Genomic DNA, 13,290 nt, shown 5'->3' with positions numbered 1-13,290 from the left:
TTACTTGGAGACACAGCCTCACTTAAACTCTCTGATTCCTCTTACTCTTAAAAATCTTTCTTGCTCCTCTTCCTTCCAAGTTCCCTGAGCCTTAGGTGCATATATTATAGATGTATCCATTGGGACTGGGCTCTACAACTTGGCATATTGATGGCATGTGGGTTTCTGTAGTGGTCCCTGTCTGTCACAAAGAGAAGTTTCCTTGATGTGAGGTAAAGACCACCCCTGTCTGCAGGTATAAGAACAAATAGATTGCTGTTGGCATCATGCTGACTTAGTGAATTATAATTATAGATTCTTCTCCAATAACCCTGACTTCACTAGCACTGGGTAGGTTTTCCATACCATGCACAATTTTCCTCTTGTTGAGAGGGTCTTAAGTCCAAATAGAAAGCTGCTGGTTCCTGCCATGGTATGCATGCCATTCCTGCATCCTAAGATTATTGTGTCATGCTGTTTGTTGTTGTGGTTCATGGGCTTCATGGCTAGATAGGACTGTTAGTTGCCTCCCTCCTTTTGAAACTTGCATAGAATTTCTGCAGTGTATGGTGTCTTCAGCAATAGATACCTGCCATCTATCCACCTCTTGCAGGATGCAGGTAACAAGGGCAATAGGAGTAAGCTGTTTGTTTTTGGGGCTTTTTTTTTTTTTTTTTTTTTTTTTTTTTTTTGGTGGGGGAGTACCCTGCATAACCCTAGCCAACAGCTCAGAAGAGGGCTTGTCATATCTGGTGTTGGAGTTTTTGTTTAGGTGCTCATTGACTCTTGGTGGGATCACCCTTGTGGAAGAATTTTTTTTAAGTGGAAAACACCACTGTAAACACCATTTGTAGTAGTTCTTCAAATTTGAATATTGTTTCCAATTTTGTTCTTCTCTGGTAGAATACAGACCTTGTATAATAAAATAGTATTTCAAACAAAATTTCATTAGATAAGCTTTTTCTAAAATGTAACTTTATATTAAGTCCAAGTCACAGCATGTGTATATAGATGGAACATTCTGAATCCAAACATGAAAAGCTTGAAATACTTGGGAACACGTGCTTCTCAGTGACACATGATATTGAAAACTTCGGATTTAAAGTAGAAAGTCTATGCCTCAGCTCATGTTATAGGTCAGTCAGAACAGGCTAGGTACACTTCAGTTGTGTATAAAATTATCTTCAGTTTATGTATATAAGAAGCATAAAGAACATCAATTAATTTTGTGTTTAGACTTGGGTTTTATGATAACTTTAAATGATTTTTTTTTTAAGGTGCAAAAGATGTAGCTCAGTGGTCCAGCATTTGCCTGGCATGCAGTGTCTTGACATCACTGTGTGGGCTTTAAAAACAAATCACAAATGTAAATAGCAAGGAAAACATTGCAAAATATAAGTGGATTTTCTATAGTCTTGTATTTTTATCTGTGTTGAGTACTGTCTTTAATATAGTATCTAAAGTTTTTTATATGTATGCAGAAAGAAATGAATTCTCTTCTTACTGATTATGCCATTGACTCAAAATCCAAGGATGTCAAGACAAACGTGGGTCTCACCGAAATAAAAAATGCCTTAAAGAAACAGATATACAGAGACGTATATAGAGCTCAGGTAATGCTTATCACACTAAAACTCTTTCTGTAGTAAGATAGGAGTTACTGGAAGTGTGTGTGAATTATGGGTTGTTTTAATCCAGACACTGGTGGTCTTTAAAGAGTGCTGTGTGTTGGTGGGTACTTGGAGTCTGATACTTCAGGCTAGCTTGTTGACTACAGCTTTGCATCTCTGACTTTAAGAAGGGCTTTAAGAACAGGTAATTAACATTTTTCTTGCTACAGTAAGAACCCTCTTCTTCTACCTTTATGTCTAGAGTAGAAGCCAATTATCATTTGAATTTATAACTCCTTATAGTAACAAGATTCAATGTATTTTATAGCTTCACTAGCAATTATTGTATTGCGAGTATCTTTATAGAACTTTCTTGAATTGGGATGTTATTTATCTTTTATATTTCATTGCAGATATTTTTCATTATATTATTTTCTAAAAATTTACAAATACAGGTCTTTTAAAATAATACAAGAAGTTTTTATGTGTAATTATTAGGAATACTTTAGTTGCTTTTTTCTCCCCACTAGACTTGTGTATAAAATGTTTTCTGCATTTATATCTTTAATTATTAAAGTACTAAGGACAATAGACAACTTCAGATATCTAAAGTGAAAACGACCTGAAGTTATTTTAATTGAGGAGGAGACAATAGAATTGGTCTATTCATGAGAATGCTATTACCCTAAAATAATGATAGTTACTAATTTGAGCCAGAATGAGTATCAGATTAATTATAGCTATTAATGTGTTCCTGAATCTGTTTTGAATGTTTGGCCAAGGTTTTGTGCTTTGTAAGCTGAAATATATTTTTCAACTTAAACTATTAAATTTAATTACATGGTTGTTGTTTTGTAGGCTGTACGATACAACTGCATTAGAATAGATAAACAGCCTGTATACAATGTAGAGGTAAGGGGCTTGGAGTTGGATGGTAATTTGGGTCAAAAAAGAAGTGTAAGTTTTAGTTATTTTGATTTATGGTAATATATTACTTATAAGCAGAAATGGGGTGGGGAAGCATTATTATGTTGCAAAAAAACTTTTCAACACATCTGTCAATAGTGCTGTGAAGTATATACTTTTTTCATATTTCATCCCTTTTATAATTACTACTTTTGTGTTAAATTCTTGATCCAATACTTCCAAAATATTTCATTTATTTATTGCCATTCATTGTTTTTAAATGGAGTCTTTTCTTCCATGTGGTCTTTAGAATGGTTCCAGTTAAAAGCTGACATCCTCCGGTTTATACAGCAAATATTTCCTGTTTAAGACTTTCTTTCAGAGGAATAGTTTATCTTACTACTTCAGGAAATGAAAACTAAGAAACAGCTAATAGCACTTTGCTGTGCCTTCTAGTTTTTTGTTGTCGTTCGGTTTTTCAAGAACCTTCTAGTTATGAAACACAGTAGTGCTTATGACTTGCTTGGGACCAGAAAAGTTCAAGAGTCATGCAATCTCTCAAGTAGTAAGGACAGTAATCACCTACATATAGATGAGGAAACAGAAGCTCTTTATTCATTCAAGAGCTGATCTCAGAGTTAAACTTTTCTTCTTTCAGACATAAAATTATTTTTCCTTAGGTTAAGAATGCAGAGCTCCCCAGAGGAATATTAAACTTAATTGAAAGCCTCATAGAGGGACAATTCTTTAAAGAAGCCATTGAAGAGCTTTGCTCTTTGCAAGCCCATTATGTCCCTCCTGTGTGCCTTCTCCACACCCTTCTAGAGAATGTCCTACAGGTAAGGATTCCCTGTGCACTTAGAATCTTTTTTTTTTCATTAAGAATGCTAAAACGTGAACATTGTGATTTTTCTTTAAATCTCATTTTACTAAGAAATGTAGTACCCAGTTGTTCTGAATGACTTAGTCTATTAAAAAATAGATGGTCAGAATATATTGTATTAAAAATATTGTTCAATAAAAAAGAAAAATGTTACCTTTTTTTTCTGTGTCTGTAAAGTGACATAAATGTCAGATTGTGGTATCTGATTGCTAAAATGCTTTTAGTAATAGTCATTTTAATTGTGGTATACAGATTAAGTGAATGTAGTTTGTAGAAAAGTTACTAGTATCTATGGAGAAGTAGCTTTCTATCGTGTTCAACAGGGTGCTGATTTTATACTATAGCAAGGATAAACCATGCTGTAGTAATGTTTAATACACATAAGACTGGTACGTGAAGAGTTTCCACCTTGTCTTCCTTTAGAATGTTCTTTGATATTCTTAATCTTACTATCATCCTTAAGAAAATTTCACATATCCTACCCCTAATACTTAACATTTTCTGCTATGTAGATCTGCATGATAACTCCTCCTTGTTATTTCAAACTTATACAATTGTCTACTCACAGTAGGTTAGAATTACTGCTCTAGTTTGAAACTAAATTAAGTGATGAAACTGTTAGCTACAGTATTTTATTTTGTTTATTTTTAAATAATAGGATAACATAGATACATTTTCTGGTCGATACTTTCATATATTATCAGCTCTTCTTCATCTGCATCCTCCTTGGAAATCACCAGCCATGTTAAGATACTACTTAGAGTTATTTCAGTGTCCAACCTGTAGGAAAGGAGCCTGGTCTCTGGTAGAAGTGCTTGTCAGGTAAGTTATTTCACATTGGAGGACATTTTACTGTTTTCTAGACACTGATTTTAAAAAGTATATTTTTAGAAAAAAATACAGATGCTTGTGGGTTTTTTTTTTTGCAAAAGTTATAAAAAGAACAAATTTTATATTGATTGTTTGTCAGGATTTTTAAAAAAAAAACTAGGTATACAAAACAGAATAATAGCAAATTTTAAAGTTTCTCCAAAATTATGAATTTGTGTATTTTTGAAAGAAAAATTGAATATAAGCACCAAATTTGTTATAAAAAGAATAATATATTTGTCAATGTAACAATTAGAAATTTGTATTTTTAAATCAGTACTTATTGTTTCCTAGATATGTCATTAATCTTCTGTTTCCAGAACTTCCCATTCTCTCTCCTCTAGCTAAAATAATTACTAATTTATGATTTCTACTAAAACTTTGATAGTCTTCCTTTATTGGAAGGAGTTTTTCATTAATGTAGCCACAAATGCTCTTCATATAAGAGAGAAAAGACACTTGAGTATCTAGGCAAAGGTTAGACCTTTGTTACATTTCTTGAGAACCCAGGTTTTGTTGCAAAATAACTGGGACTATGTAATTTATAAACACTTGAGTATGGGTCAGGAAAGTGCTTGTACACAAGCATGAGGACCTGTGTTCAGTCCCCTGAACTTATTTTTAAAAAACTGGTGTGGTGATAGTATGCTTGTCATCCCAGCACTGGGGAGACAGAAACAGGAGTATCACTGAGACTGGCTGACCAACTAGTCTTGCTGCATAAGAGAGTTCAGGGATTCGTTGGTCCCTATTTTGCTGGGTGTGGTGGTGCCACCGAATGTCTTTAATTCCAGTACTCAGAAGGCAGATGCAGGTAGACCTGTCTTGGTGGGTGGAAAGAGTCCCTATTACAAAATGGAGGTGGCAAGTGATTGAGGAAGATATCTCATAGCAACCTCTGTTCTCCACATGCACACAAACATCTATGCACGTAAACATACAAAGTCAAGGAAACTGGAGGCAGAAATAAAAAGCAACAGTATTATTGATAAGAAAATTTGGAGTTAATTAATAAATACCATTGCCTAATTTCTGTCTCTGCAAGTCTTAGAATTTATTAGTGCTCTTGCTTTCTCTGTAAAAATGCACTGCAGGGCTAGAGAGAATTCCGTGGTTCAGACAGTTTTTGCTCTTGTTGAGAATCAGGTTCCATTCCCAGCACCCACATGATAGATCACAACCCTCTGTACTTCAGTTTCAGGGGATCCAATGTCATTAACCTGCTTCTGACCTTTCAGGCACCAGATACACACAGTATGCAGGCATACATGCCGTCAGAAATATCCACACTTAGAAAGTTTAACAAATTTGTTTATTTACTGTGTGTGTATATCAGTCTACTATAGAACAAGCCAAATTTAGGTGTGTAGTAGAACATAGCAGTCATCATTTAAAGTTCTGTGATCATGACAAAATACAGCTAAAATATTCAATTTTGAAAACTGTAACTGTGAAGCCATTTACCCTCATTTATTAGATAATGGAAATAAAAATAATCATGGGTAATGAAGAATACTGAGACCATAGTGGTGTCTTTGTTCTTAAAGGTGAAATGAAGTGCACAAACACAGTGCTGATGGTTGCTAGATACTATATTGAGGCTAGAGAAACTAGATTTGTGTTAAGAACTAAATCTTAGCTAAGTGGTAGTGGCTCATGCCTTTAATCCCAGCAGTTGGGAGACAGAACCAGGTGGATCTCTGAGTTCAAGGCAAACTTGGTCTATAGAGGGAGTTCCCCTGGGACAGCCAGGGTGAACAGAGAAACCCTGTCTTGAAAAACAAACAAACAATAAAACAAAACAACAACAAAAAAGAACTCAAGCTTTCATATTTGATGTGATAGAAATTTAAAGGAAGAAAATATTAAGAACATTTTATTGAGCTTGTTTTAAACTTTTTGTAGGTTTTGTAAAAATTGTAAAGTCTTTAAAAAGAATAATTTTGTCCACAATTTATTCACCAACTTTATTTTTATGAACTATATTGTTGGGTTCATATTTTTCAGGTCTTGCCTTTTCAACGAAGGTTTCTGTCATCAAATATCAGAAAATATTGGTTCAAAGGTGGTCCATCTTACATTGCTCAAGCTTTTCTTTAATTTATTTGAAAGTGAAGTACGGCATTTGATTCAAAAGTAAGTGTTAATAACAAGGAAAACTTTGTTATAGTTCTGTTGTTTAAACTTATGGTTATAATATATCTGTCTTTAAGAAGTCTCCTAATTTGTGTTTTTGTCTAGGCTTTGTTTCAGTTTTCAGATACAACCCTGTGGCAGTGATGGTTTGCTTATATCCCTTTTCTTTCTCTTTGGCTCATATTTTCTTTTCATTTGGAAGAATATGTGTTTTAGGAATATATGTTATTTAGGAATATATATATATATTCCTAAATGCCCTAAATGCCCTGTGTACTGATTTTTACTGAACTGAGACCATTTTTCTATGCACATTCATGTATATGCATCAGTGCACATATGTGCACATATATAGACACCAAAGGTTCAACCTAGGAGTCATTCCTCGGGAATATTATACATGTTATTTTTTGAGAGAGGGGTCTTTCATTGTCCTGTAGTTCACAGAGAAGTGACCAGTAAGCCCCAAAGGCCTGCGTGACTCTCCTTTCCAATACTGGGACTCCCAAGTGTCCTCCACAATGCCTGCTTAGTGTGACATACCCAGCCCATGAGGCTATTTTTTAATGGTTGGTCCTTTATTATAGCTCTGTTGTACTGTAATCTTATATATGTTATCACCATTCTCAGAAATTGGTGGCATTCTTGTCCTATCAGAATAGGTCTAATAACTGCCATGATTAATTGGCATGGTAATTGATTTTTTTTTTTGTTTTGTTTATATTTTCATTAGGTTGTGTGACTGGTCAGGTTCCCAGAGTCTGAAAGGAACAGAAAAGGCAATTGTTCTTGAAATCTTTTGGTCAGGAAGTGAAACTTCAGGACTTCTGACAAAACCAGTAAATATGCTTTTGGAATGGACTATATATTCTCACAAGGAAAAAAGCAAGTCTAATGATGTAAGTCGGGTTATTTTACAAAATAAGAATATGATCTATGGAAAAAGCAAAGTTAGCCCTCCTTATCTGTTGGTTTCACAAATATGAATTCACCCAATGCATATAGAAAATATTCAGAAAAAGTTTCACATCTAGTGAACATATACAGACTGTCTTATCATTAACTCAACAGTATGGTATAACAATCATGTACATAACATTTAGATTGTATTAGTTATAGGTGATCTGTAGAGGATTTGAAGCATATGGGAGGATTTAAAGTATATGCAGGCATCAGAGTATTTTATGTAAGATTATTGAGCATCCATAGATTTTTGACATCTGTATGTTTTGAAATCTATGCTGTGTCCTGGAAGCAATCCAGGGAACAGATACTATGGGATATTCGTTTTTGAAATAGCATATGTTTTCCTCTTCCTTTTATAGTTTGAACTCCTTGAAAAACATTTGAACCCAATTATGTTACTGGTTGCTGTGTAGTTTGTCTACTTGTATGGTAACAGTCCATAGAGGGCAGATTCTTCATCACTCCTTTAGACATAATATCCAGGAATTGTAGTCTGTAGTTTGCATTCTAATTACCTTATTTTTAAACATTACATTTTTTTTTACGGAAATTGTGGCTTCAAAAAATTAGTTTATGCAGTTTTGGAGAGTCCCGCAATAAAAGTTTTGCTTGTGTTTAAAACTTACTAGATGTTGATAACTTACTGAAGCATTTCTTCATGAGTAGATTTTACCTGCATTGAAATTTGTAACACATTGATTAGAAACTGATTGATTGATTGATTTTCAGAATATCCTAGAAAATTGAGTGTAATAAATCAGTAAGCTGTTTTTCAAAATAAATATAAATGAATATGTAATTGAAAGATGTGGTAAATGATACTAAAGAAAAACACATCACATAGATTAATGATATACTGTCCAGCCACTTTTAGTTGAGCTATATGACTAAAAAAAAATTTTATTAAGTAGGGATAAACTTGAAAGCACATTGCAACAGAAAATACACAGTAATGTTTATATTCATAACACAAATACATCATTTTAATGAATAAAACTATAAACCAAGTGGGAAATGAAAACCGATTATTAAATGGCAACTTGTGGGCTTTAAATGTTGAATCTATTCATTAAACACTGAAAATTTAAAAATGAATGAAATTTTTATTCTTATATGCATGCTACTCTTGGAAACATTATTATACATTTTTTCATATTCCTTACAATATCCTATGAAGTAAAACTATTGTTCTTTTAAAATTGTGAATAGAAATACTAACCCACAAAAGCAAAAGAAAATTTTCAATTTTGTAAAAACATTGCATTTCTCTATTGTCAAAACCCAGGCAGGCACTGACCATCTTTCCCACACCGTTTTCATCGCTGAATTGGACTATTACCCCTCTCTGGCAACTTCTAAAACACACAAGTCATTTACTGTGTCATGTTGGCTACAAAGTATAGAAAAGGTTTTCAGTCTCAGCCATAAGAAAAAAGCTTTGAAATATGTTTAAAATATTTACATATTGTATTCAGTAGTTGTACATGTACAGATGGACATATAGTAGTGTGTTGCAGAGATGGATCTAGTGATGTGACAGGGGATCTATAAGTCTTAGACAACAATGAAATGAAATCCTCCTTTAGTACGCTGTGTATATAGCAAGATGAATTCTGTCTCAATAATCTGACAAGGAGGGATACCATTAATATTGTTATCTAAAGTAGGTGAAGGAGGAAAATTGCCGACTGTTTTGTGTACTAAAATTGTATGATGGTATAAAGAAAAAAAAAACAGGTAATATTTTGAGTGCATTGTAGTAAATATTACCTGCCTTTTGCCTTTCAGAATTGTCTGCCTCTGGTATTTATTGCCTAATTTTCTTTTCTTATGTCTTTAGTTCTACACATTTTAATTATTTCTTTTATTCTCTCATCTATCTTCTCTAATGTTTGGATCTTTTTCTTTTTAGTCTGTGTTTTTAATAGTAAGTTTCAGTAAAATAGTATGTTTTTCTTCTTTCTTTAATTTAGTGAGCATTTCGTTCTGGTCCTAAAGGAAATCAGGTTGCAAGAATGTGGTTTTGCTATAGTTTATGATATTCTCTGTCATCCGCTAGGTCAAGCTTAATCTACTTTTGTAGGTTTTCATTTTTTTAATGCCATCCTATTATTCATCTTAATAGGCCATCCTAACTGATAGTTATGATGCCATCACTAACAGTTAGGCAATACATTCCTTGGGGACAAGTAAACAGTAGTTTGTTAAGGAAGAGAGCTCTGGTGGCAAACAAACATGAAGCCAATTTTTTTTAAAGAATTAAATCCATATAGTCTCCAGTTTCTTTTAAATATTTCCTGTGATCTGATTATTGCTGTTTGCTAACCTTACAGTACTTCTTGTCATGCATTTTTATGGGGGTGGAATGCTGCTGAACTTTTAAAATTACTAATACATTGTTTTCATCAACTTTTTTAGCTTACTAATTCTTTTCACCTGTGTCTACTTTGTTGCTAAACATTTCGACTGTATTTTTAAGTTTTGTGCTTCTCAACTGAAAATCTTTTATGTTTCCTGCTGTGACATGGTTTTCTTTTTTTGTTTGTTTGTTTTATGGTTTCTAATACACTACACATGTTTCACTTTTTTCCTTTGAGCATTATAATAATAGTAATTTTATCATCTGTGCCAGTTCTGCTTATTCCCATGTATGAGGTCCTTTTGGATCTTCCTGTATTATTATTTCCCCAGTCTCTTGTGTATGTGTTTTTCCCTCTATGTCTTTTATTTTCTCTCCTATGACTTGTTTTAATTTCCATTTTAATAACCATTTGTAGAATAGTTTGTCAAAAACCAAAATACCTTGTTTAGAGAGCGAGTATTCTTTACTTCTGCCAAGGGTCTGGGTATTCTACCAGTGAGGACTGACCTGAAGCCAATGTCCATGTCTGAGGCACTCTGCATAGCCCAAATGAAACAAGCCTCGAATATTTGTAATACTCTTTTACTCCTTCTCATTCTCAGAGTGGAACCTTCTAAGTCTTGTCCTATTATGAATTAAGCCTTTGGCTATGACCTCTTTTTTACCAGTTTTCCCTTTATTACAGAAACCACAGTTCTATGTCTCTCTATACTCCTCAGTTAGAATCACCAAAATTATTCAGGACAAAGTTAGGTAGTTTTTAAGTCTTCCTGGGCTTTTACCAAATTTTTGGGTATCTTGACATACATATCTCATAACTTACTTTTTATTTCAAAAGACGTTTTGTGTATTTCAGCTGACATTTTTAGTTTTCAAAAATTGTTCATCAGAATTCTCAAGGTTTCCTTTAACACAAGCACTGAATTTTAACAACAAGACAACAATCTTCCAGGCTTTATGGCATATATCTGAATTGTACTTAGGGGACACAAACAGGAAGCTCAGCGGTTCTGGTTGTCCTCAGCTATGTGACAAGTTGGTCTGGGCTACTAAGACCCTGCGTTGTATTAGATTCCCTAGGAAGATAACGAACAAATAATTTGTTACCCCAGATGAGCACCAACTACAATCAAGGTAACTCTTTCACACAAGTCTATGTTGACTAACCAGTGAGTTTAATTGGGGTTATAAATAGGGGCATGAATGAGGAGTTAGTTACCTATTGGAGCAGAGGAAGCTTACCAACTACTATAACATGGAAGAAAAGCTTCCCCCACCCATCACTCACACAACTGTTACTTGTGTGTAAATACTGGGGAAGAGCTGGGATCCAGGTCTCTGGTACACTGCCTTTGGAACCATTCCTCGTCTCTGAGACAGTGATAATGCATACAATCATGTGAAAGTCTAGTGCACATAATCACAGCCCCTCTGATTCAGGATGGCAGAGTCTATGCCATGCACCAAGAACAGAGTTCACAATACCCTGTATAAAACAATCACAAAAAGTAAAATAGCTCCTAGGTATAGCTACACTTCTTGGTCACCCAGTAATCCTATTGTGTGAGTGTAGCTATTTTTTAATAACTACATTTTATTTATATTGTGTACATGTATGCAGGTGTATATATACCACTGCATTATAGAGGCCAGAAGACAATTTGCAGAAGTTTGTTTTCTCTTCTACATTGTAGATAACTGGGGACAAACTCAGATTGTTAGGCTTGGTGGCATGTGCCTTTACTTACTGAGCCATCTTACTGGCCCCAAGTATCTGATTTTAATGTAAGTGTGACCATTCAACCAAGTAAGAGCTGTCTGTACCTTATTGACAGTTCAGTGCACTATATATAATCTTAAGCTTTTTGTTATAAATTACTGTTTGTCTTTTTTCTTTTTTTTATTATAATCACTTAGGATAGAAAATATTCCTTATAGGACCCCCTTTATTAGTTTGATTACATAATTGACATTGCTCATCTAAAACTGAAAACAAAACTAATGTTTTCACAATTTTACCAAAGCACCAGTCAACTACAGATAAAAAATTATTCACGAAACATAAGTAAATAGAAACAGATTTACACACATTTAAGTCAATAGTTTTTCTTCAGATTTATAAATAAAAGCAACATTGAGAAGCAATCTGCAACAAATTGTAGCATCAGTTCTAATATGGAAACTTTTTAAATTTTGCAAATTAGTATTATATTGTAGCATTTAAATTTCTTGAACTCACTAGCTTTTTTATTGTAATACCTTTCTGTTAGAAATCATCCTTATAGGTAATTAAATTTTTTTTGGTACCTTCCAATTTCAGAAATTCTGTACTGTACATATCCACAGACATCATTTTTTTGGACTGTAGAGGATTTGTTCCTTGATTTGCTTAGTTGAAGCATTAAGTTTAAGTCATTAGCTGAACTGAAGTCCTCAGTTTATGCTAATACTGTTTTGTCATAATGTCAGTCAGCAAGGATTGCAGAGTGACAGAATGGCAGTGAATTTCATTGTCATTAATCTGAGAACGCTTTGGGCTTTCTTTCAAAAAGGGCAGAGGTGAGCCATGTCAAGGTTATAGAGGAGATGTACATTTTCTTATGTTTTGGTGGGTAGTCCCACTTGTCTTTGCAATGTCCTTAAGTAGAAATGGATGCCAGTTTATATTTAACAATAAGTAAATTGAAGTTAGAGTAAATTACTAACAGATCACAGCCAGTCAGAGCAAGCCTTCACTAGGGGCGAAGTTTTCTTCAACAAACTTTCTCATGTTTCTATTGCCAGAGTATAAACCAGGGATAGGCATCCTGTATGCATTCTGTTTGCATCTTTCCAACAGAGTAGTTTGTCCAAGGATAGCCATAGGAGTCAGAAAGAGCCAAAGGCCAGGTTGATAAGTTTGTTCTGAATTACAGAGTAGTAAACTTTTGGTAGATTAATAAACAGAGTGCTTATACTAATAGATAAAGGAGAATTGTACTGACAGATATATAGGAATAGAGTTTTTCATGTTAGCAACTTTTCCTAATGGTAGGTGCCTGTGTCATGCAAATCATGTCTTTGTCTCTTTGTTAATTCTTGGGTTATTCATGATCTCTTTTTAGCTTTTGCACACATTTCAGTATTCCAAACAGGCTTTTTTTTTTCCATTGATGGTTTACTTGTTCTCTTAATAATCAGTTTCCAAAGCATACATGTCAACTATCCCTGAAAACAATAGTACTGGGGTCAGCAAGATGACTCAGCGGGTAAAGGCATTTACCACCAAGCTTTAGGACCTGAGTTCCATCTCTAGGACCCACATGGTGGAAAGAGAACCAACTCTTGGAAGTTGTCCTCTCACAACACCACGTGTGCTGTGGCATGCCTGTGCCCTCTTCTTGAAGGGACACTAGCCCATTGAGCATGTAGATCTGCAGGCCTTGCCCTTTTCCCCCATTCCATCTGCCTTGATTAAAAACCATTAATTATACTCCTAAAGCTAGCCACCCAAGGTCTATTCCCTTATTTAGCTACTTCTTCCTGAGGCTGACTACCAAGGTCCCGAAGTCAGAAGACCCCTTTGGCTCACCTAATTA

General features: G+C 34.3%; 1 protein-coding gene across 4 annotated transcripts in view; it reads left to right on the top strand.

Moving 5' to 3' along the window:
• Positions 1–13,290, top strand: part of Slf1 (SMC5-SMC6 complex localization factor 1) — a 65,166-nt gene that overhangs the window by 30,813 nt on the left and 21,063 nt on the right. For 2 of the 4 annotated variants that reach the window (XM_027401821.2, XM_027401822.2), the window contains exons 9-14: positions 1,443–1,592; positions 2,448–2,501; positions 3,176–3,334; positions 4,037–4,200; positions 6,256–6,384; positions 7,118–7,283. In XM_027401821.2, coding sequence (XP_027257622.1) covers positions 1,443–1,592; positions 2,448–2,501; positions 3,176–3,334; positions 4,037–4,200; positions 6,256–6,384; positions 7,118–7,283 — 822 coding nt within the window. The remainder of the gene's footprint in view (positions 1–1,442; positions 1,593–2,447; positions 2,502–3,175; positions 3,335–4,036; positions 4,201–6,255; positions 6,385–7,117; positions 7,284–13,290) is intronic. The other 2 variants (XM_027401823.2, XM_027401824.2) reach the window with 2 other exon arrangements.

This window comes from Cricetulus griseus, chromosome 2 (assembly GCF_003668045.3).
Source record: "Cricetulus griseus strain 17A/GY chromosome 2, alternate assembly CriGri-PICRH-1.0, whole genome shotgun sequence".
In the NCBI taxonomy this organism is placed as follows: Eukaryota; Metazoa; Chordata; class Mammalia; order Rodentia; family Cricetidae; genus Cricetulus; species Cricetulus griseus.
This window is presented reverse-complemented; position numbering and strand designations above follow the sequence as displayed.